At 34.2% G+C, this 27,438-nt stretch overlaps 1 protein-coding gene across 1 annotated transcript; it reads left to right on the top strand.

Moving 5' to 3' along the window:
* Positions 1–27,438, top strand: LOC126836994 (homeobox protein E60-like; the record flags this gene model as incomplete). The annotated part of the gene is made up of 3 exons (XM_050570720.1): positions 1–226; positions 23,852–24,180; positions 27,098–27,438. Coding segments are annotated over 3 exons (576 nt in total), but the record flags the coding sequence as incomplete, so codon positions are not given.

Raw genomic sequence — 27,438 nt, 5'->3', positions numbered from 1 at the left:
TCGTCGTCGTCGTCGGCGGCGTCCTCGTCGTCGTCCACGGTCACGTCGGCCGGCGTCCGGGAGCCGCCGAGCTCGCCCATCGACCTGTCCCGGTCGGATCTCGCCGACGCCACGGCCACCGCAGACACCACCGTCACGCAATTGCCGGACAAAGAAGCGGCCAACGGCTCGCAACCGTGGCCGGCCTGGGTGTACTGCACCAGATATTCGGACCGACCTTCATCCGGTAAGTCGAAATCATTTACTCATTATTGTACTTAGGATTAGACTGTAAATCGCCCGTTACAAAAAAAAAAACTGTTATTGTCCGCACACGCCATCGACCAGACCACGCAGACTTCGTTAAGCCGTTAGGTTAGATTATTAGTTAGAACCAAAAGTAGCCAAACGGAAGTCTATGGGCGTACATGAGAGGAGGTATGAAACCTAACCAACGTTTGGTAATTTATAAATAAATAAAAAATACACTAAATAAGCAAATGATAAACCTAAATATTCTTAAAATTGTCCAAATTGCAGGCTAAAATATAGAAAATATCATAAAAGAATAATTGAACAGGAATCAGAATAACTTAATAACATAAAATATTCATTTTATTTGTACCGCTAAAGATCTATATTTGTTAAACACTGCACAACACGATTTTGATGAGAAAAAATATATATACATGATATATTTTTTTGCTGCATCTGTGTTTTTTTGAAATCGCATACAAATTTATAAAAATACTGTACCCGACAAACGTCATGTAAATTTATTAATTAAAAAATGCAAGTTAGCTGGCTCGCAATTAAAGGATTGTCAAATAAATTTAGTAACTGTAAATATAGTTGACACTACAACTAATCAAAAACTCGGTGAATTGATTATATAATTAATTGATTTTAAAATTATAAATTATCGACCAGTGTTTAAATCCAACTAATCTTATTAGCGCGTTTTAATACTCAGTTTTGCACTTAAATGAACAATAATTACTCGCCTTATAATAAATAATTAATTCATTATTAATGATATGTAGTGAGATTTATTTCCAACGTGGTAATTTTTTATACTCAATAACCTCGTGTAATTTTTTTATGGTTTTAATTTTTAAAACACTATTCCTTTTTGGAGTGCGCCAGGACGAATCTGGTCTTTGTGAAGTCCCGTGTAGCGCTCACATCATCTGTGATTAGGCACTTCAATTGGAAGTAATCCAGTCTATCAAGAAGTCTGTGGGTCAGTGTGCGGTATTCACAGGGAAACGGGCGGCTCGTGTGTAAATTGTGCAAACGCTTTATCGACATTTAGGGACGATCCGAAAACTTCCGTTAATCCAAGTTAAGAACGACTTTGGTCGGTTAAAGCTGTCGCACTGAACGACTTACAGAAGTTCTTTGATATTGCTCATGTTTGTTTTTGTGCCTAAAAGCGCTGTAAACATCTTATAAATGCAGATATTGGCATTGTATCAAGAGATTCGTGCCGTTTTTGGTCAGTCTGGGTTACCAATGGTTGAGCACCGGAAAAAAAGGTTTGGTTAGGTCTAGGTAGGATAAACGAAGTACTGGTGATTAGGTTTAAGCTTGATTTTTGTTAGAAATTAAGAATATAATATACATTTTTAACGGAATTAAACAGTTGAGCGACTGCGTGAATGATGACTAGAAAATAAAACTGCTCCACCCTTCCTCTCCTTGGTAAGCTGAACGTGCACGTTAGTTTTACAGCTAACTTTGACTTTTGTACCGATTTGACCGAGTTTGTGTTGTCAGTATTGTCAGCTTAAACGCTCACATTAGCTAATTTGTGGTATTGACAAAAATCGAATTTTCTAATTCCGGCCCGGAGCTAACTATAGTATAGTATTGTCGTTATTTTATTTAACATTACTATTATGACAAACGAGTCGTTTCAAAACCAGCAGTCGGTGCGGAACGAATAGAAAAGGACAAGGTCCCGACTATTATGTCTTATGTGTCAGTGTGTGTGAGGTAGGTATATACAAATCTTGTTAGGTCGGCCTGGGCGCGCGATACAATCTTGTTTATAGAGTAATAAGGTGTATAATAATAATATAATAGTAATAATAATAATCATATCATATTTCGACGCCTGCGTCATATTATTATGGAGTACCTCGTGCTTGTCGATGTAGTAGTTTTTTTTTTTTTTGGCTGTTGTTTGTCCTACCAACCGGTTAGTATTCCTATTATATGTGTAATAATAATATGATGGTTATTATTATTGTTGTTACCTTAAACGGCAGTCAGGTATACTCTGGGTATACTACTATCCCGACCATTACAAAGTTACCTCAGGTGTTACATTAGTTTGACGCAAAAATTGGAAAATACTTGGATTTTTATATTAAAAAAAATCTACTTATGCCGTGTAGTAAATGTTTTATACCCCTAATTTAATAGCTCATTCGTCAAAGTTATCAAAAAATTCGGTCGGTTTTGTTTGATTCCAGCCTAACTATCTAACATAGTCTCTACTTGATGTCAAGACGAGTTAAACAATATTATTTATTTTTACTGTGCTAGGTTCAGAGAGGAAACTTAAGGCGAGTGATAGTTTGTGTTGATCATCTAATAAAATAAATAATTTTTTTTTAAATCCATTTTGTATGAAACATAAGCGAGCCTTAATCTGGTTTCTCATTTGGTCGAGACCGAACCTAGTCAAAATCGTTTTAATCGTGTAGTTTCGATACTAGCGTTTAAGTCTATGGACTTTTCACAAAGTTTTCGATTCTCGACCTCGGCTCTCCTCGTTTGTATTAAAAAAAAAAAAGTCATGTATTACATGTAATGGCTATTATTGGTGATATTATTATATTATTACCGAGCAGGTACATTCCGTCGCGCCGTTACGAAATCCAAATCGAATTACAACTTGGGTATACAATGCGGCTTGTGGTGGCCACCACGTCTGCAGCAGTTGTAATGCCAGTGTGTGTGTGTGTGTGTGAACGTGTTACTACGGTGCTGCTGGTGCTACAAGTGATCGCCAAGACCACCCAAACGCAATATTGGTTTTGGTTCGTTCCGATTTCCATTTGTTAAAACCGGACCGAGATTTACCCGTAGATCCAGCTCTGTGCCGTTCATTGATATATCATTGAGTAATATTTATGTATAACATCATAATATTGGCCTCACTTCATAACACATATTACACACACACACACATTAGTCTGTATGTATGTGATATTATATTATATAAATCGACCAGTTCCGTTATACTTACTCGTACACACACACAGCATAATATATACACTGGACTATAATATGTGTTTTTTAACAAAAAAAAATCCCCCCAAAACAACAACAAGACATGATCGATCGATCCGACAATAATTATTATTATCATGTCTCGTGTCGTGCGCTGCTGCTGGTATAGTAATAATATACAATATATTATAAGGATTTTGACTTGTCCCAGTGCTGACGCTCTACTATTGTGTATAGGGGCGCCTTAATGTACATATGATAACGAGAGAGACCAGAGTTGACAATTAACACCCCGAGATAAACGCGTGTGCAATGTAAGGTATAAGATACGAGATAAGACGTTTATACGGTCCGGAAAAAGTACCCGAACGGGTTGAATAAATTATTAGGCACCGGTCGAGGGACGATATTAGATATTTGTATATATTTTGTGGCGTTAATGATGCAGTAGGTATATGCCTACCTGTGTATTATACACACATAAGTAGTATTATAATACTACTACCGTCTTGTAGACAAGTCGATTCGGACGGACCGGGTATGCCCACACGCGCCGTTTTATGGAAATCAAAAATTAAAAAAAAATAAGTCCAAACCGTGCGTGGCATCCCGGGATTGAGTCATTAAAATCCGTCGAATCACCGACTCGACTTAATGTAATTATAATATTATGAATTTACATATAATTATCGAATACACAATAATAATAATATGTGATTATTACCTATATATTATACCTACGGACACACCGCGTAGTACCGCGTATCGCTCATGCTTGTTATAGGTATAGTGGTCAGGAGAGTAAAAAAAACTAATTAAGAGTGAGTTCAGAAGAAAACCTAGACACGAACGGGTCAGTAAAAATTGTGTGGAATGTCAAACACACCGGGGGATGTTTTACAGGAATGGGGGGGGGGGGTTAAGACGGGGCAGGTTAGTTGAGTTGTTTCACATTAATGATTTTATTTTTTAAAGTTATTTTTTAGAAGATGGAACTAAAAAAAATTGATGTTATAAATTTGCATCGTTGTAAAACTGAGTGAAGGAAAAAAATAAAAATAGAAAATAATTTTTTACACAATACATTTCTGAAAGTCTCAACATTGGTTTTATTTTTAAAAGTCAATATACGTTTTTTTTTTTTAATATTAATGATAAAAAATGATTTGAACCGTATTTTATTTTGCTGTAAACATATATTTTGGTGGCTTTTGACATATTTTTTTGCTTTTTATACAGAAAGGGGGACAAATTTGTAATTTCACCGCACACACTTTTTTTCTATTTTATTTGAAAAACAATTAAGAAACACTTCTGATTTTTCAGTTTTCAATTTTCGGATATTTTTATTTGTTTTGAAATATCTCCACAAAAATTGAATTTGTTGTATTCTGGTTTTTATATATATATTGTGTTATGGACATTTTAATTAATAGCAAATAATTTTATAAATTTTACATGTAGATTACGGTTTTTTTTTATTGGGTAAACATAGGCACGGCCGCCGCAGGTTATCCAGGTGACCTGGATAAAAAAACCTGAAAAAAGCGACCTGGACCAGGTCATTTTTTTTTTAAATCCCATAGTAAACAATTATAAAAAAATATAATATGCATATTATATTATTATGATTATGAATATTATTATTATTGTGCTGCCCTCGGGTTGTACAACCGACCATGTGTGTTTTACCGCCGATGAGTCCTTGGCGACGGTCACTTCCACGCGGACCGCTAAAACAAACACTCGAATAAACAGAGCCAGTCCGCACTTGACGTTTTTTTTTTTTTTTTGTAAAGAAGTACAAGTAAAAGAATAAGTAGGGAACCTGCCAACAATTATTGTTATTATTATTATATTACACACGCACAGAAATACTTACAATATAGCACCGCACTCGACTGGAGTTTCTCCCGTTTGTTGTGTGTATATTATTATGTTGCATGTGTGAAGGTGCTCGACAAAAAAAAAATATATATATATATATATAATAATAATTATAATAACTTTTACTCGGTGTATAATATGTACTTAGACACACACACAAATAGAGGCTTTAACATTGTTATAGGAATTAATGTTCTCCTATTGGCGTCACAGCGTTACCCGATTAAATCATAGTTGTACATATTCTACAATACACTTATACAATATTATGTTTTTAAAATACTATTATTATTGTAATAATAAATGTATAGTTATGGCGTCATCGTTTTTTTGTTTAGTTTGCATCATAACAATAATAATCTTTATTTGCATAATCCCAAGGTTTGGTTAGGTTAGGTAATAGAAGTTTTAGGCGAGTTAAAATTTGTTTGTACTGAAATTAACTTTCCGACATCATAAACAGCTATCTCGGCCAATTGCCTGTTTTAATCGTTAACCGTCAATTAATGGTTTAATTTTAACCATTATGGGTTAGGTTAATCATTTGGAATAGGTCTTAAACTATGTACTTAGATCGAACATCAAATTGTTGGTTTTTAGTTTTTTGTAAGAAACCAAAAGTAAGAAAATCAATGTCTAAATAAGATCTTTGTCTACAAATTGTTGTATTTTTTTTTTTACTGAAGAATAATTTAAACAATAATTTCGCGTTCATCAATTTTATAATTTAAATTTTGTAACTAGTTTTTGTTTTTTGTTTTTACTAACTTCATCATAAGCATAACTTATTCGTTTTTGAAATAACTCATGTAAGATTAGGTTAGCTTAAACTTACTTATAATTTTTTTTAAATGTTTTAACTAACTTAGGTTAGACAAGATTCATTACGTTATAATATATTAACATTTAACTTAAAAATGGGTAACTTAGGTATAATAGTTAATTTAATTTTAAGTTGTAACCGGTAATATTTCATTTATCTTAACGAAGTCAGTTGTGCATGAAAATTAAAGTAACTTGTCTAGTTTTGTTTTTTTATTTTTATTTTCAACATATTTTTGCCATAATTAAAATCTTTGAATTATACTCAAGGCTAGGCAAGTTAATTATTTTCAATAACTTGACTTAGATATAATAAAAAAAATGTAGCTTAATAAAATTGCCTATTAAAATTTTAATTAAATTTTAAAATTAACTTAGTTAATCTCAATTTGTACACTCCAATTTAACTTATTTCTTTGTAGACTATTTCTGTTTATACTTTATATTTTTCCTTTATAGAAAATTTGATAATATTACGGTTATTAAGATAATCTTGAAATTAGAAACTGGCGATTAAGATGACTAAAACCAAAATGAATTAGTTAAGTTGCAGACTAGGTTTTTTTTTATTACAACAACACATTTTTACTACAATTAAAAAATATTAATACCCGTGTATTGTTTGTGCTGAACGGGTCAGAGTTCAATAACTATTGATGAGTGACAACATTACACACATAGACTGTATAAAGTTTACCGTTTAATATACCAGGTATTACCGCATATTATCATATTATTGTAATATAAAGCGAGCACGGCGGTTTATATACATTTTAGCGGTACTCAGAGTGTATAATTAGGCTAGTAAGCCCGTTTAAAAGCAGCATGTGCACACACACACACAAGTTACACCCTAATTATTATCCATAATATATATAAAAGCGAGTGAGTGAATTTGTCATGTGTACAAGTCGTTAAGTTTATACACAAGGCCGTGGGGTGCGGGTGGTCGTCGACGAGGGGGCGCGGTCTTGTGCAATATATCACTGCCCCGGTGGTATTCGCGCCTTTAGCAATTCCTACATATTAGTATATTAAAATATATTACACTAATACACACACTTATTATTATTATAACAACATACATAGCGGCGCGGCTACCGCGATAAGCCGAGTCGGATTTAAAGATGAAAAAAATATAACACATTATAATTATAGCACAACAAGGGGAGCTTGGGAGACTTAGCCCCCTTCCAAAAAAAAATTCAACCAAGACAAATCCTCGCCAAGGGAGTACTTTGATACCACCACGTTGGTTTAATCGATATTACTGGGGGGACTTGAGTCACGAGGAAAGTACTTGCAAACGACCCGAAGCAAAGATTTGTATTATATTGTGTTTACTGTTGCACCTGGAATTTGAATATTGTGCGCCTCCTTAACCGGCAGACAGAGGCGATGTTAGCGACAGCCAGGAAAGCGTGGATAGGTCCTTAGCGGCTTGGAATGAGCTAATACTTAAGGTAAATGTATGGACAATAATATTATAATGAATTGTCGGTAGGTATACAACTAAAAGTAAAAAAATGTATGCAACAAAAGAAATACAAATTGTAAAACAAGAAATAGTTATTATATCGAACCTGTCCTTATGGTTAGTGATTGGTAAGACTTAGGTAGGCTGGTGTAGTGTGGGATTATTTTATTATTTTCCATTTTGGGTTTTTATAATTGAAATAATTCCGGATTTTCAGCATACTTACAATCTATGTACCAGTTTTAATACATTATCATAGGTTATTACTCCGGTATATAAACTTGGTGGTGGTCGCCAACGGCCTAAGTGTCAGGAACAGGTCAAGCTTCGATACACAAACACATAATATCCGGTCGCCACCGGAATTTCGCACTGTTGTAAACACTTGTGGGCGAGTTCAGATTTTATTATCCTCTATATGGGGGGATAAGACATAAGTATAATATAGGTATGCAACCCGCGCCGACCAAGTCCGAATCCACCGTATAGGAGATGTGGCCGAATAGAAATCATGCAAGACCATATACATATATAACGGGGGCCGTGTATTTATATTATGTACAAGCACACACACACTTTAAGTGCCCGCATCATCATAATATAAATAAGTGCAACGTTTTATTTTTTTTTATAAACCGCGAAGAGACTTGGCGGGGCGTGTTTGGTGTCACGCGTTTTTATTATTATTACACGTTTTTTGTTTTGTTTTTTATACATGCCAGTAAAAAACACCATGAGCTGTGCAGTAACGTTTGCCAATATACAAGCGCCTTCCCTGTATTGTAAGTATATGTGTACTTGCGTGGGGCTCAAAATCCTCTCCCGCGGGAGCACCGCATGTTTTTATAGCCCGAGTAAGTGTATTAGCGTTTCCGCCGTAAACACAGTACCGCATAGCTATAACATATTATTATTATTATTGTCCGGAAATAGTATATTTATATACAATAGAACATTTTTCCACTTACAGGAAACGCGCTTTATTAAAAATATGTCAAAACAAATTTTTACCACTCGGCGAAAGACAATATAAACTTATATAAAATGTATAAACTTAACGTTAACAGTCAATCAAGTAAAATAATTAAAAAAAAAACTGAGTAAATTAAATTCCAATATTTAGTGTTGACGTTGGATATATTGAAAAGTTCTATAGGCGAAGAAAAAAGATTAAAAAAATGATAATTTACACAATAACTATGTAACTTTTTATGATAAAAAATTAAAATTAATTTTGTTTTTACAATTGTATTTCTATATAGATATCAAGTTTTATATATATTACATAATTGTTCATCCGAGATAAGATTATCGCTTGTAAACTACAAATTAGATGTTTTCAGAATTAATCCAAAAATGGACAAGTTTTTTAATATTTAAGTTAATCATACCTTTATAACCAGTTTAGAGCTGGTCGAAGCGGTTCCAATTTTTCCCTCGTAAAATATTCTAGTTAAGTTGTAAAAAAAAAAATAGAAATAACTCGAGTACATTTCTTATGAACCTACATTTTTTGTTTTTTTTTTGTCACTGTAGTGTACTTAAACTCGACTTATTTCAAGTCAATTTATTGTAGCGTTTTATTTTACCAGGTAAATGAAAAAAGACCAAAACTTGACCCCTTCCCACCCCTCTCCCCTGACGTCTGGGCCTGTTTAAACATGCCGAAATACATATATTTTTGTCCACACTCATTTCGTATATAGTGAGCACGTGTATATTGTGGTCGACGGTTGCTTATAGTTCGGTTTATACTTACAGACTCTTTGGCCCGGACCCGCAGCTAGGAAAAAATTTACATTCTCAACGTGGCCGCCTCAACGACGGTCGTTAATAATAATTATTATATTACTTACAATAATAAGCAATAACCATATATATATATATACACATTAAGTCGGGTCCGGTCCGTGGGTTTATCTGTGCCCGTGGACCACCGGTGTTTATGATAACGGAGTTATTATTATTGTTGTGTCGTTGGCTGTTGCTTGTTAGAATATATATATATATATATGATAGTATAGGAAACGCGTTTTTAAAAAATGACTATATGGGGGGGGGGGTACACAAGTACAATAATATGACTGGAAACGTGCGAATTTGACCTCTGACAAAAAAAGACGAACAACATGTAACTTAAGCTAGTGTGTGTGCCACATATTAATATTATTATTATAGTGTTATTACAGAGTTAGAAATATTATTAGGTATATGTTTAGCTGGCGCACAATCACATTACCTACCGCAGTAACCGTGACAAGATAATGCGCGCAAAGCAATTATCTATACGGTGTTGATCATCCGTTCTCTAATCGATATATTATTATTATTATTATTTTCAACCGTCATCAGTTAGATAGGTTATATTATGTATATGAGCTGCTGATCTCGATAGACTTAATTAGCGACATTAACACACCCGTTAATTAATTAAATACAATGTGCGTATGGTAAACTTTTACGGGTTAACCGTTAGGTACGTTCCTCCTCTCTAATAGGGTCTTCTTCTGTCGCCTATGATATCAGATTTTTAACGAATATCTTGGTTTTTTTTTACAGTACATCTTCTTATCTGTATATGTATTTACATACATCCGATCAACTATAAAATTACGCAAGGATGGCCATTTATAATATATTTTTAATTAAGTCCGCAAGACGTTACATAATCCGGATCAACGATAACTATATATATATATATTTTACTAATTTATGAATTAATAATAACATAGCATTCGACTCGACAAAGTTTTTGTAAATCATTAACAGCTTTTCCGAGACAAATTCTAATCTTTAAAGTTTTTCCATTTTACATAAAAACTCATTACCTATAATTTGGTTAGGGTCGGTTAAGTTAGGTTCCCATGAACGTGATAACAAGGTATATGGTTTGATTTTTGTTTTACACAATTCACCGAAACCGATGAACGGATTTGTTTGTTTAGGATCTTATTAGAAACACCTTGGCATGTAGAATAATTGCAGTGAAGAGTTTCAGAACTTTTCTGATGTACTCCATTCGCTATAGATCTTTAAAGTTGTAAATCATGAATGAAAAAATACAAAGTTGAATCGTATACACATCTTTTATAATTTTTTTTAAAAATCAAGAAAGTCTACATGCGTCAACCCTGACTTGGCCAATGGATTGACGTTATACCTAGTACGGCTTGTATATTTTCACAATAGGTATTACCACATGTATTGTGGTAGTGGACCTACCAATACATGTTATAATGTTAATTAGGTACACTGACCACTGTTGTAGATAAAAAAAAATTGCTTTTTTTATTGTTATTATTATCATGTTTTTTCGAATCCGAACAATATTCAAAACGCGTTTAGAAATCATTGAGGCGCATATATACTATATTATAATAGTATAATAATAATTGACATAAGTAATAGTATCACTGTGTGTGTTTGTATGTAAATCATTACAATATTATAATATTATGCGAGGAATGAAAAAAAAAATTAAAAAAACGATTGTCGGCCGGTCGTTTTGTCAATAGTATTTATGTTGTTAATCACCTGTTTTAACCATAATAACCGTTTATGTGTAAAGTACCTATATTATAAGCTACCGGTATATGACTATAAGTCTATATATGCTTCTCTCTCTATCTCTCATACCAATCTTCTCACTCTCTCTCTCTCTTCCCCATACCATTCTTCTCTGTTAAATCTTCTCTTTTCGCCCCCCCCGCGCTGCTGCTCCGCCAAATCAATTAAAAAAAACCTAAGCCGCGGAATTATTGTTATTACTTCCTTACAATATCATAAGCGTCGTCTCGCCCTCGTTCCTTTTTATTGTTGTTAAATATCACCTTTTATTTTTTTTAACATACATGTTGTACATAATACAAAAAATTATTACCGATATTAAAAATATTTTCCATACCCGTTAGCCGTGCGTGTGTGTTGTGGCCGGGCTGCTCTTATAGGTTAGGTCGTATATGAGAATTTTTTTTCAAATGTGTGTTGGCGATGACTCCTCTTAGGTTGATGCTTTTTTTTTTTTTACCCCTTCCTACTATACGGTTATTATGTATGTGTGTGTGCAATATACACACACACACATATAAATGTAATATGTATAATGTATACATATATATATTATGTGTGTACCGAGTTAGCGCGCCGCCGTTGTTGTGATCGACCAACGACCGCGTTGTGTGGTCTCCTCTCAGTCGTCGGCCGCCGCCGAGTATTTTTCGACGGGACGACAGACGACCGCGAGACCGAGGCGGACGTCCGCGGAGGAGAGGGCGGTTAAGTGTGTATATTCGACGGAGCGGAGAGGGGAGGGGAGATCCAGACACACACACACGTACGACAAGTAGGTAGAGAGAGGTCCTAATAGAGACATCAGATCTGCCGGACCCACCACAGTGCCGCATGTCACATCGCTAACTCCTTCATAACGTTACCTCATTAGAGCGGACGCGCGGCGGTGCAGTGGCCCGTCTCTCTCTGCCGCAGCCGCCGCCGCCGCCGCCTCTCTATCGGCTATCCGCTTCTCTCTCCACGCCGCCCGCCTATCACCCCTCGGCTCAATACGCTTCTCCGTACGATAGCGCATTTGATCGTTTTTACCACCTCTGGTGGCCGAGACGTACCCCTCACCCCCGCCCCCCTTAAGTACGGCCTCGTTACCTGGTTATAGGTAACACACAGGGTGGTTAGTTGGTTTTTTCCCCTCTAGAATTATTATTATATCCGGTAAAAAAAAACACCTTAACGATAACGGTTATTCTTTAGCGCATCTTATTAAATCTTCTAACGACCGCCCGAGATGGACAAGACCTGAAAATATAGGTATAAAAATAAAAAATAATGTCTCAGCCTACCTGCGTTTGAAAATCATAATAATTAACACCCCCCCACCGAACCTTTCGCGCCTAGTTTGAATAATGATTAAACGATTACTTATACTGTTGTTGTTGTTGTCAGACGGTAGTCGCCGCCGCTGTAGACCGTTTTTGGCAGCTTGTGAAATATATGTCCCAATCGGGATAAACCCAACTTGACTTTGCTGTAATGGTGGTAGTCGATTGTTGAGTTTTGATTAGGGTTAAGTGTAATTGTAAATAAATGCCAAGAAAAACATATACTTAGACTGGGATATGTCCTGTATTTGTTTTATTGTTTCAAATTATTTTATACTTATAATATCTGGCGTTTGCTCAAAGTGTAAAAAACCTTAATTTTTAATTTTTTTTTAATTTCTTTTTTTACCAGTTGATAATAAATTGACACACGCGGTTACGGTTTGATCAACATCATTGTCTACACGGATAGGTTGCACTATTATGATGTTATAACGTAATACGTGTACAATATAAAATATTATAGTGGAATCGATAACAAAACGATCATGATCAACGGCTAATGATTCAATAATAGGACACACATATACCTTATATATAGCGCTTTGTTCATGTTGTCAGAAATACACTGCGTGAAATATTACATTATGCTTGTTTTTTAATTTCCTTTATTTTTACATATTTTGTAATAATTTTTTCAAACAGGAGGTCAAACACAATATAAATATGCATAGTATAGTATTTTCTAGTATATATTTATGGCTAAGCAATTGGGAATTTTTTATTGGGTTTTTTTTTTTTAACAAAATCTTGTATGGTACGTTTTTAGCAATAGTTTTTTGCGCCAAGAGTGTCAATGACATAGTATTTAAATTTGGCAAATGGCGCAAAATTCTGAAGCTTTATACTGAACCTTACACTTTTGATAAACACAAGACGTTTGAGATTATACTTTGGTATACTTTGGACGCTGTCAAAACCGTCGAAGGCTGTCAGTATATTTTTTTATTATTTCTTTAGCATAATAAAATAACCAGTGTGACGTTGGAGCAGAGCAGGAAACACATTATAAGCTATCCGAGAATGACCACCCGCGTGAGTTTGGCGTTATTATTATTATTTTTTTTAACACACATACACATAAGTAAACGTGAGATTCGAAATAATTATTTAAATATCATTTATATCTTATACTCGCGACTAGTCCGTAATAATAATAATTACGATATCAGTTGATCTGCGCTAGTATATTTTTATGAGAATCGTTAACGTTTGTCGTTTGTGTGAACCTAACCTAACCTAACCGTGGTCCAGACTTGTTCCTGTAAGTCGTTATTATTTTATTATTATAATGGAACGCATTCGACGAATAATTAACTTGTTGCCGCATTAAAATCAACATAATATATATATATAATATTGGTACTGATTCTGAGATTCTGTTACACTGGACCTAAACTGAAACATTTGCTATTTGATATAGTTTCCCATAAAAATGTCATCGAGTAGGTATGTTCATCGCCGATTGAATGGCGGTAAACTTATTAAATCTCGCTTTTCCTTTTTTACAACATGTCCAGACCGTCTCAATGTATATTTTCATTATTCATTTCCAAATGTCATTTCCGCAACTCTCAAACTAATTTGCATCCTAATTCTATTCAATCTAATAGCTCCACGCTTTTATTGCTACGTTCTCATAACAGTTTTACTTGCGTTTTCCGTTTATCGCTCTTATTCATATTTTATTACACTCTTTTTCCATTCATCATTACTTCCTGCCTGACTTGAGCATTTCATTCGCTCTCAATCCTTTTGGTCACCCAACACTCCTGTAGCCTCTTTCCCTTCAATAGGTTAGGCAGTTTAGATTAGGTTAGGTTAGGTTTATTTCCCCTACCCGGATGTCAGAACCCGTCCAGTTCATCTTGATATTTAGTGACGTCACACGTCTGCCGGTGTTACTAGTATAAGAAAAATAATATGAAATCATTTAGACACCGTTTAGTGATACTGTCTAACATTGGTCATTGATACGAGCTGAGCAAACATCAATGGTATTTGTTATTATTATTATTTTTTTTTTTATTTATAAAAACCGTGTTACTTAATAGCTAATATAACCTTTTTTTAAAAAAAAGGCTGGCAGCACCTCTTCACTAGTATTACTTTTCTGACCCCTACATTTTCTAATCCGCGTAACGGTCGTCAGGTGGTGTCAAGATGATCTAGGCGGGTGTTAGGTTAGGTTCACACTTTAATTTTTTACTCAAATCTTTCTCTATTTTCTTGCATATAATTTGAGCTGACATAGTTAAATTTCCAAATCTCCTACGCCACTCGCTGACGTGCCCAAGTGTAAATTTAATTGTATATTTTGTACATGTTTAAATAATATACCTAATGTTCAATTACACAATACGGTGGGCATGTATACCTATTAAGCGACGTGTACCGGCGTTCATTAAACTGTTAAAATCCCCTTTTATTATTTTATTCTCGTGTAGTGTGTGTAACGTGTGTGGAACCCGCTATCTTATATATTATGATATTGTCAAGACCCCGAAAACCATCATCGATCTCTCCCGGTTATCACGGATAACAATCGCGGCGATGATGTGTGTATGTAAGTATAGAAATTCACTTAAGTGATTTAAATTAGCCGCCGCCTATATATATGCGCGTCTCCGGTCGGGTCCAATATAATTACACAACAGCGACATGTACAAATACCGACTGGCCAGTGTATGTATATGTGTATGTATACATATAGATCGATAATGATGTATAATATAATATAAGTATAATAATTTAATCAACTCTTGTGCACATAAAACGCGCGTCCTATCCCGTTTTATATCTTTATAAAATTATATTTATGTATATCCACATATATATTGTTTTTTTTAGAATGTAGTTGCCCGTTTAAGTGTAACCGTTCAATTAAAAAAAATTCTAAATAACATCATAGTACAAGACGTATTGATCACTGTACGGTTCGAGAAATCCGGATCTCGCCTAACGAGTAAAATGTAATATTATAAGCCCTTTAGTATAAAGACCGTGTCGCCATAACTAGGTTGCTGTTCATTATAATATTAGGTATAAGAAACTCAAACTTAAGTGTAGCAGCTTTACTTTGCTATGTTTCCCACGCAACAATTAAGAAATATACATTTTTAAACGAATTTTTTATTAGGGGTGGCTATTTTTTGTTAACATTTAAAGGGGGCGGCAAATAGCTGCTGCCTTAGCAGCATTGCAACTCTAAATCCGTCCCCGACAATAATGTATAACCATTTATCTATACAATACTATTAAGTATAGTATTATAAATAGTGGTGACTATTACCGTGTAGGTATAAAGTCAATGTAAGTTTTTGTACCAGAACATTATAGGGAATAATAATTGAATCGTCAAATGTTTTCACGTGCCTACACTCATTTGAAAGGAAACTGTCAATTGTCTAATTATCATCCGGATCAGTTGTATTATTGTTATACATATTATTATAATATAGATTATGTATTACAGCTGAAGGTACTTACAGTCAGCTTACACCAGTCGGGCGGAGGCGGATAACCGTGACGTCATCCACTGAACGTTATACAAATATTGTAATAATAATATACTTGCCTACTAACTGCACATGTACTGCTTATGCCGCCGCTATGTTATTATTATTTCCATAGCTATCATTATTATATTATTATACAACTCTAACAAGTAGTATAAGTTACATGTTTATTAAAACGGTAACTCGGCGAGCGTACAGACCTTTTTTTAAAATTTTTGTTTACTAACCGTCAACTTAAGCCGACTTGCAGAAATCAAGGTTTTCTCTCTACTAAAAAGTAAACCGAAGAACAACACCTGGGGATGTAGGTAAAGGTAATAGTAAATCATAGTCGATCTAAGGCGGGCAAGCTTTATTGAAAAAATAAACTTTAAACAGTCGAGTTGATTTAACTCGACGGCGTCAAGTTAAACAAAAAATAAACTGAACTTATTAGGTTAAGACTAATAAAAAAGGTTGAAAAAACTCTGTCAAGAAAGCAATGTTACTTTTTTTTCATTCAAAAAAGCACATTGCTTTTGATAACATGTAATGAACAGAAATGATTAGTTGTTTGTAAAAGAAAAAATTAACCAGAGTTTAAAAGTTGAAAGAAAACGGTCAAACTTAAACTTAAGTTTTTAACTAGTCGACTGTTGATAGGAACAGTTTCTATTGATATCTAAATGGGTTTTGCTTATAAAAAACTAATAATGTTATACTAGTTAATTTTGAATATTAAACTTTTAAACTTAACTTCAACTTTGTTACATCTTTGTAGATCATAGTTTTTAGTGTAGGTACGTCTATACCTAATATTGTTGCGTTTTTTATTTCCAACTTTGTTGGATATGTTTATTTTATAAATTTGTTTATATTCATTATTTATTGACTGATTGTTTGTATTTAAAGTCATTGGATAAGGACATTTGCCGGTCAAAAGAATACTATTGATTACCTAATATAACAATGGTGCTTAGAGGAATAAATTACATTTTAACTTTTAAAATAACAACTAAACTGTATATTCAAGTAATAAGTTCAGAGTAGATTCGAGTAAATTCTAGCTGAACATAATTTTTTTTACATAACAATTTAAATTGTATTTTAAATCTTTTACCAAATTTTCTCAGCTTTGCTGAACTTTGGGTATAATAATAGACCAGTAATCGAGTGTGGATTATAATTATTGTCGGTGGTCGTGTGTGGTTATCTTAAGTCGGATCTCAATGTTATATATATTTATTTATTTTTTGGGATCCTGTGGTGTCAATTGAATCGTTGCCGGTTGTCACGTTAATCCATAACATTATTTCGTACACGGTTCATCCTGTGCTGCATATAGATCACGAGGGCGTCGCACAATCATTTTTATTACCCTCACCCTCTCGGGTGGTCTTGTACGACGTAGCGCAGATACACAATAAAGATAATCGTTGTCGTTTCTTGGCTGGCGAGTTGGTTTTTTTTTTAATCTGATACAATTTCAAAAAAAACACCATTCGAAGCAACCGAGAATGTTATGAGAACTAGACCGGTCGATCTACCGTACAGGCGTGGGAAGTGTCGAAGAAGGAAAATTATTCAATTTTGGGAGACGATTTTGGGTTTACTGAAAAACGCGTTTTGTAAAAAAACGTTCTTACTGGTTGCTCCTCAAGAGTGGCTATAACATAAACAAGTGGGGTCGTTTTGAGCACTAACTTGAAGTCAGAATAGGTACCCTAAACTGAGCCTGTGCAACTTGCCCAGTCGTTTCGACTTAACAGGCTATTTAACAATTAGTTGTGTGTTTTTTTTTTTGGGGGGAGGGAAGTTACTACAACTCTAACCCAACCAAAATGCACCCACAGTGGTAATATTTTTTCTTTTGACGATTTAAAACAAATCTCCTCGAGAGCGCTTCAGAGGATCAGTTCCCTAGCCCCCACTTGATTGTACCACTGGCTGTTGTTGGATGGATTGCGGTCATTATAGCTGATGACTTTACCGCCCAAATGTAACAGTAATAATAATAATATATTGGACGACGGCTGTTTAAAGTTTGATTTACACGCTTGTGTATTAAGCTCACTATAATATTAATTAAGGTAATTTATATTATACCTCGTTGACAGGCGGCACTTGAGGTGTGCTCCGTTGGAGTTTTAATTTTTTTCTACGTTAAACGGTGGGCGGTTGATAAAATATATATTTTCCACTAGGTATGGCTATATATTTTGACTATACTTGAGCGCTATCCGTTACAATTGGGTACCGTATGTTTTTCATTATGACATTATCCCACCCGAGGCTATAGGCAGTGAGAACGTTTCACTTTCATCGTGGTTAACTGACCTACCCCATCATGTGTATAACTGTATTCAATGGCGTGCACGATCATATTATTATTATCAATTATCATATACTTAGCGGTTCGTTTGTGTGATAATAATAATATTTTTTTTTTATAAATTGACACGGCCACCAAACGGAGTGTGTCGGATTTGGATTGTATTATATTCTGTATTGGCCTAAATATATGTTGTTTTCAATAGTATTTGCAAAACTCAATGGAAATGGCAAAAAAAAAACCTGTTGTTTCAAAGGTTAGAGCAATAGTAGGCAATATTAAAAAACTTGACTTGTGGCACAAAAATTTAACGAGAAAATCCTATAAAATCGTTGTAAGTAATATTATTATATCTTGAGCTAATTTTTTGTTTATTGCAAAACGACACGACATTATTGCGGTGTATTCCTTCCCCCCCCCCCCGCAAATTATAACCTACGTTCCGAGTATTAACCGTCGGTGTGGGTATGACTCGACACACACACACACACACACAGTGAAAAAGACCAGGACGGATGTGAAATAAAAAAAATACACATAGTGATTATAAACGATGAACAAAAAAAAAATTTAAGTAAAAAAAAAAAATAAAGTGTCCGTAGAACCGTACATTATATTGTATACACTTACATATTATTATACCTATAAATGCATTCTAACTACCAGAGGCCGTGCTGCAGACCACTATGCAAACTTATCAACTCTGTTGCATTACTCACTCACTCACACACACACACATTCACATTCACATTCATATTATATTATTATTACAACGACCGACGACCAAGACGATAGGGCAACTGGCCAGCAAACTCCATGGGTGGTCTTAACTCTCTTTCTCTCTCTCTCTCCTCTGTCGCCGTTCCTATCCTCCGTATAATATTATTATACACAGCGGTCCACGGTAAGTCTACAAATTAATGCCGCTAATTTAATTGGAATCATGTATATATATATATATTATACAGACGTACAGACATACGGAGTGTGACGTTCAGCGATATTAATGCGGTGTACATATATATATGTATGGAACGGGCTAGTCGCAATGCCGTTTATATTATATTAAAAAATATTATCATCAACGGCGTGTCAGACAATATAAGCATATTATTTTATATTATTATACAGCTCGGCTGTGCCGGTGTGGCGATAGCAACGCGACCCGTTTAGATTGATACGACGACATAGTTATTTATTACCCCTTTTTTTTTTATTTTCCGTAAAAAATATTAGAAAAAAAATTATGTAATCAAACACACACATCGAGTCCTAATCAACTTGCCCGCCATGTCAGGTGCCTCTCTGAAAAATAATAATAATTAAAACGTTTCCGCGTTACCGGTTCGTCGTATCAGGTTGCCGGCCGTTAGTGTGATAATATAATATTATTAGGTATGTTAATCAATTGCCTTTCCGGTTGCGCACACCTAATTTAAACCACAACAACAGTACTATTAAAAATTATATTAATGATATAATAATAATATGGCGAGATTCGAGCTGCTGTAGCCGCCCTTCGGTAGCCGCAACCGTATCGTTTTACCTAAACACTTTATTATATACTGGTTTTACTAGATGATTAATGTTTGTGACTATTTTTTGACACACAGAAATGACCAAAGAGTATGGAAACTGTCGACAAGTCTCAATCCAAGTAGAGATTGATCGATTATTTAAATGAATATATTAGGTATTATCGAGACATATTGTATCGAGATATGAATCGATATTATATTATTATGATGTGTGCATATATTTGGTATCGACCATGTTGTTACATTTTGCGGTTGTCTCAGAGCTTCGGTGAATTTAACTAAAAAAAAATCCCAATTTCCAAACTCAAGCCTAACGAGTAATAACGTAATCAATAGACAAACCCGTTTGGATAATATTGTTATCGGTATTGAACCACTGGAATTTTACCAGTCTGTTATAGCCGCCGTTTGTAGTTTAGGAGTTTTTTTTTAAATAAAAGTAATGGCTTTAATTGTATTTGTTTACAATCCAAAGAAAATAGTTTAGGCGATATTTTAAAAATGTCGCCACCCCTTTTGTTGCTATCCAAGCATTAGATCCCAGATCGGTAGATCCTAAACTTGTTCCTTCCAACTCAGTTTTTCCTTCCTTAAAACGTCAACCGTCTTCTAACACGAAGCCTATAGGCGAATATATATGTGTATAATATTATGTGCTTATAACGCTTTTTACCAAACCTAAAAAAAAATTGTAAGAAACAACTAACAAGTTATACTTTCTAAGTGTTGTGTGGGATAAGACTGAGAAGAAGATCAAGTTAACTATTAATTATTATTGTTTTTAAATAATTAATTCCACAACAATTCATAGTTGAAAATTAATATATACCCAAAAAGCTACGACCAGTAATGTTCAAAAGTAAAAAGTTAAAAAGTCAAGTTAGTATTAGCTTAGTAACTCTACCAATTTTTTTTTTAAGTCATAATCGACTCAATCGGTAGTTCAACTTGTTGGAATCTGTGGTTTGGAATTACAGCTGTATCTAATTATTGTTACAAAAATGAATGATAAATTTGAGTTGTGTACGTTTTTTTCCCCTCTTGATTTTATAGTGTAAGTCAATATTAGCTTTTACCGAACTTAACTATGTGAACTAAATGCGCGACGTTATTTTTTTACCTTGTAAGTCGATCAAAAACGGATGTCGTAGTGGGCTAGTTGAGCATACATGTTAGGTATAGTAATAATTATAATAGTATATACATTATATGAATACTATAGATCGGACCGATTCGCGTGCTAGTGCCGAAGAAACAGTAATTATATTCATCATGTCCCTAAGACATTATATAGGCAAATGTGTAGACGAGCTATGCTATATATGTATACACGTTATAACGTGGTACCTAATGACGGTCACGTCATCGATGATTTTAATTGTACATAATTATAAGGGCGAGTATTATTGCATACCTATAAGGTATAAACACGACCATTACAATAATTATAATATTAATACCTGACCTATTAGCCACACACCGCGAGCCCAATTGGCATGAGGAACTAAATAAAAAAAAACATATTAAAAAATTTCAACGAATATCTCAAATATAGGTAGAAAAGTAGTAACAACTCTTTCGGTATTACTATTATTTTAATTAGGTTCGATATTAGCCGTACACCAAGTACTTAAGTTGTGTGCCATAAAATATAGCATAATAGATTAAAAAAAAAATGATAATATCCATCATATTTTTTATACATGTATAGGTCGTTCTTGAATGTCGTCACAAAAACACAAAGAGTCGCATAAAAAATATATTCATTTTGCTAATAGTAATAATTATTATGTATTGTTTATTTTGTTCATAATACTTATTTTGTTGTTTTTTTTTGTTTGTTATTAAAATACAGGAAGAAGTAAGTACCTGCACAAGCCAAACATAAATATACTACCAGACAGCCTCTACCTACATGTTATATATTTACAATATATTATAAAATATAGTACATATATCAATTTGACTTGCGCCACGATGAAAGTGAGATCCAAACAGTTATTATTATTTATTAATTTTTGTTTTATATGTAGAAGTAAATTATTTTTTACCGAGTATCACGGGCGGGAAAGATTTACGGGGTATAAAATATTATATAGCTGTTGTTTTAGTCAAATCCTGCAGAAGTTATGCAGTCAGGCGTTTGCCTAAGAGTTCTAAAGACGAAAAATAAATATTTCTCATAATTTGTTTTAGCTGTCAGTCATCACTATTTATTCTAAAAAAAAATTAGGAGGTGATATCTGCATAGAAGGAATTTACAAGTGTATTTTAATTTTGATACGCCAAGACGTTCCCTACTGACTTTGATACAGTTTTTGGCAGATAAATCTTGTCCAACGATAGGTCTTTATTCGAAAATGACCGGCTCTTATAGTGGGTGTATCACCCTGTGTACATTGTTGTTTTGTAAGTTCTTACGGGTAAAACAAAGACAAATTTCGATTAATTATACCGCAAGTATAATATTAATGAGCAATAATAACAATATATGCAACCGACCGTGGTGCTGCCAGAGGTCAATGGGACAGGTTGTAATTCGATAACCACAATATTATGTAAATCACATGTTAAATGTTATTGGGGATGTTTGCCCATCATTTGCATTTTAGTGGACTAAGATAATCGTTTCCTTCATATACCTAATATTATTATAATATGCGATTGAAAGCGACCCCCGGGCGTTGTACCTATTAGGTATATTATATTGCTATAACCGGATCGACCGGCACCAGTGTGTGCAATAGTCATCTATATAATTTTCTTATAGGTACAGTTCTAATGTTATATTTAATAATAATAGAGCGGACCCCGGACGTGGACTGCCCCGTGGCATAGATTTTGCATATTACGTGACTTTACAGGGTGATCGATTTCACCAAAACAGTAGCGAACCGACAAATTCACAAATTTGGAAAAGATATAGGACCCCCCTTCAAAAAAAAATTCAGGTATTATGTTATGACCCAGCCAATGTTTGGCATTTGAGTTGGTGTTAACGCTATACTTGGAGAAACTTAACTAAAAGCTGGTTTTGTTGTCCAGCTTCGATTGATTTTCCAACCATTTAACAGCTGATTATTATATTTTTCTACTAATATCTCATTCGAGTGTTGGAGTTTTTGTTTTTTACGAGGTCTCAATGTTTTATAGGTAATATTATACATATTACTATAATAATATATTTTACATAATACACTATGTATATTAGACATAGTGGCAGAGAAAAAAATGTTTAAATATTAAGACCAATAAAAATGCTTATGTTGGTAATGTAAAATATAACTTGATATCTGTGCTTCCATAATGATACTATGCCAAGTCAAAACATCACAGAAGATGTATTCGTTTTTGTTTTTTACTTTTTAACACATTAAATTAAGATTTGCCCAATCAAAGACCTTAATAGGTATAACGTGACTCAATCAAAGATGATTCACTGATTTCCTCTTAAAACAATCACAGTTTTTTATTTTGAAAACATTTTTATGAAGCGTCATTTTAAAATTCCAAAACATTTATCTTTTTTACTACTTTTCACGGCTCTATAGAATTTCCAAACTTAAATGGTATTTAATTCACTTTTTAACAATTTTCTCACAATTTTGATTGGTCGGTTAGCAGTTTTTAATAATTACTTTGAAAGTTATTTAAGATTAAAATTTAGGACTAGAGCTCAAGTAATATTCGCAGATAAAAATATTATTACATTCTGCCGCTCTTCCCTTCCTAAACTTAAAACACTATTAACATTAAAAGTAATTAACTTTTTCAGCAAATTAATCTGAACCTTAAACGTCGATTAAAAAAAATTTCATACACACGTTACCGTTTAGGTTTCAAAAGTTGAAACAACCAAATAAGATGAAATTTTAGGTGTTTCATATTTTTGTAAATCAACGTATTGTTTAAAAAATCAACTGCAATTATTTTTGTAGAAGTTGTGTGGGTCGCTAAAATTTGATCACACTGAGGATGTCCCCTTCCGTTTTTTTTTAGTAATTACAATATATTTTTGGATCTTTCACCCTTTGCCTAAAAATGGCTGTTAGTTCTGCTTGACTCCTTTGTCCGAAGCGTCCTATACACGGCCCTATCCTTTAATGGTTGTGTGAATGACTATATTATTACTTCAAAGGTGTTGGCAAAGGTATTTCTATGTGTGCGTGTCTGGTGTTGTGCAGGTCCGCGTACCAGAAGGGTGAAGAAGAAGGACAAACAGCAGCAGGACGAGAAGCGACCGCGGACGGCGTTCAGTGGCGACCAGCTGGCCAGGCTGAAAAAGGAGTTCACCGAGAACAGATACCTGACCGAGCAGCGGCGCCAAGAACTTGCCAACGAGCTGGGACTTAACGAGGCGCAGATCAAAATTTGGTTCCAGAACAAACGGGCCAAGATCAAAAAAGCCAGCGGCACCAAGAACCCGTTGGCGCTGCAGCTGATGGCCCAGGGACTGTACAACCACAGCACGGTGATGGTTACCAAAGAAGAGGAGGAACAGATGATGGCCCAAGTAAGTAAAATCGCCTTTAAATAAATAGCCTCTTATCGTTTTCCATAAGTTGCACACACACAAAATATCCACTCATATGCATATATTGTGGTTCTATTAATTTCTCTGTTGTAAATTAGGTAGTTGGCCGTTTAAACAGATCCCTGTGGCTCAGTATGGCACAAATTATTTATACATCATGTTAATATTCTGAAATTTTTAATTAGCAATTTTTTTTTAATTTCACTTTCCCTCGACTAACAATTTAAAAAAAAAAACACCTGTATGCTCTAAATTGAGTGTAACTTAATTATTGCGGTGATAACGTCAATAACGTGATAAGACAGGGGCGTTGTAAGATGTAGGTCTCGAACACGAAGAGAACGGATGTCCTGAGCCGTCACGGTTAGGGTGGTCGCGTGTGGGATAGGTAGAAGATAAGATAATGAGAGGCACACGAGCGGTTTGCTTGATGTGACCCACGCCTGCTGTGATACTATTCAAATCAGGCTTTTAAGTTTTACAAAATACACAAAAAACGTTTAGGTTAACGCGGGCAAATATAGTAAATTTTGTAATCAAACACTTACCGAGCTTGTTCTCTTTCGTCTTGTCACCGGTTGGTACTTTGTCTATACCAAACGATTATTGTGTTAAATACAAAACGTGTTTTTTCGCTTTTCCATTCACGGATAAACACATTAGACGTACAAGATCCGCCGTTACTGTACTTATGGTGTAGGCCGATGGTCTGCTAAGGCATCGTTCAATTTACACGGTACGACCGCCTACCACTGTATGTATAGAGGTATACTTAAACTGGTACATATTATTATTGTTTGTGTAGAGCACACGAAATTATTCAAAAATTCCACAGCTGGTAAAATGTCGAAAAACCAATTGGGCAATACTCTAAGTGTATGCTATTTTTTTTGGGAGGTCTGGTGCTCGCTTTGGAAAGACCAAAAATACATTAGAGACGAGTCAGCCAAACGGTTCGAGGAGGATTCAAAGTTAACATATTTTTTTTCCAATTAAAACCTCGAGCCCCCTCAAAATGTGGTCACAAGTATTTCCTCAATTTAACTCTTTACAATTATTGTCATATCAAGAGCCAAAAACAATATCGATAGTGATATCACTTTTATACATAAAAAAAATGTATTGAGCCTCATTCCTTTTTTAGATCCACGCACATTCGCTTAGCTTTATAATTGTTAAATTAAATTAAGCATAAAAAATATTGCATCAAAGTTCACCCTTGACCGACTCCATAAAGACATACGCCGCACTTGCCAATTTTGTCGATTTACTAAGTCGTTTGGTAAAGGTAAACTTTTGTCAAAATCATAATTTAAAAATTAGACTTAGACTCACTCTTATTAATACAGTATAGAGTATACTCTGTGTTTTGGAGTTGGTGGATAATAATAGTTGTTTGCTATCAGACAGTGTCTTCATTATTATTGGGGTCAGCTATTGTCTGTCACTCTTAAGATTCTCTGACCAGTCTTAACATTTTGGTTGTACATAAACTTTTTTTTATAGTTGATTCTATTTTGTGTGTGTCCCTTATTAGATTAGTTGGAGATAGATGCATATTTTTTAGTCAGGTCGGCGCCGAATACTAATTGTAAATGAACATCATATCGTGGACCCGAATTGTGAAATATTCTTAATTGACATCATCTAAAACCAACGATATGTATCAGAATGTTAACTGTATATAATATACGGCTACCAGATTATGGTTAGTTAATGCATACCGCAAGTGAACACACATGTCTTCATGTCTTCTGTCGTTCAATAAGCCGTACTGTGTTTGTATATTGTAATACCGCCCGGAATTAGCTTTAAAATTAGACATGGCCCAGTTAGTATTCTGTGTGCTCTCGGTGGCGTCACCAGATGTTTGTCATGTTCGTCTTACATTTGTATTATAATATTAATAACATGATATAATACTTTACACGTTATTTATCGCCGTCATCGCCGTCCTCGATAAGAACCTATTTCTCCAAGTTCATCGGTATGGACCAAAAGAATAAAAACAATACAGGTTGATTAGGTTATTGGGAACCACTCAATATCTCACTGGGTTTACTTGCGGAGATGGGCTTGGGATTCTAAAAACCTTAAAAATATCTTGAATCTTAAATTTAGTGCTACAATAATTTTACTTCAACAAATCAAAAACATATGTAGGGATATTAAAAAGCACTAAGTTTTATGGTATTTAGTATCTCGAGTCCAAATAGCAACACATGTACTTTTTTTGTTGTATAACTATCAAGAGCTTTTGTATATTTAACATGTGTGTATTTAGTAAATTTGTGCAAAATTGAGATCACATTATATTATGAAAAAAAAAATCAACCTGTAGTATAACACTGATACCCAACCATTAGTTCTCGTTAATATAGTATTATGCTGTTTGCACTAACAAGTTAGATGTTTTTTTTTTTATATTCCAAGGCTTTGACCGGACCAGTGAAACCCTAATTAACCATATTACCTAAAATACACGAGATTAATATTCTTTTAAACTCAGGTTTAGTATAGCGATTTTAATAAGTCATAAAAATACCTACCTCCAAAAAAAAAAATCCACAACAGGGTTTAACCTAAATAGATTTATAATCCATTAGAACCGTTAAAGCTACTAATACCATAGCCAATATATTTTCTATAGTTTTAGTGTATAAAATACTTAGAAAAAGCTATGAACCCTTAAAACGAACAATGGCTAAGGTTTGTTTGTTATTTAGTCGGTTTTTACTAACATGAAGTAGTATACACACTAGTAGTAATTCTTTATGTAGTCTCGAGTTGTGCTCAGCATAACACAATTATGTAAAGTTCTGAAGTCTGAGCGTTTCCTTTATAAGAAAGTTGTTTTATTTGTCTTTATTAAGTTTTTTTCCCCGTTGATTTTCAGGCGATGGAGATTAACGACTGATCGACACCTGCTCAACTCGGATCAAAATCAACCGCACGGTACAGCCGACGAAATCCGTCAGTAACCTAATAAATATATCATTTTTAATATATATATTTTCGTGAAGTCTTGCATATTATATTATAATATCCGTTTAGTAGTATATTATATGGATGACTAAAAAAAAAGAAATACCTACCCCTTTAGTCAACAATAATAATCGAACAAAATGTGTTAGTTTTTTTTTTTATCACTATTTATTTGTACTTAAAGTTTCGCGTGTGTTTGTGTAAACGTTAAACGATAATATTGTAATATATTATGTATGTACAAATTATCGA

This window comes from Adelges cooleyi, unplaced genomic scaffold (genome assembly GCF_023614345.1).
Source record: "Adelges cooleyi isolate 19-005CV unplaced genomic scaffold, UGA_ACOO_1.1 ACOO_flye_CR_arks_rails_tigmint_CR_PRNA_247, whole genome shotgun sequence".
NCBI classification, from domain to species: domain Eukaryota; kingdom Metazoa; phylum Arthropoda; class Insecta; order Hemiptera; family Adelgidae; genus Adelges; species Adelges cooleyi.
The sequence above is the reverse complement of the archived record's forward strand: the minus strand, read 5'-3'. Positions and strand labels throughout refer to the sequence as shown.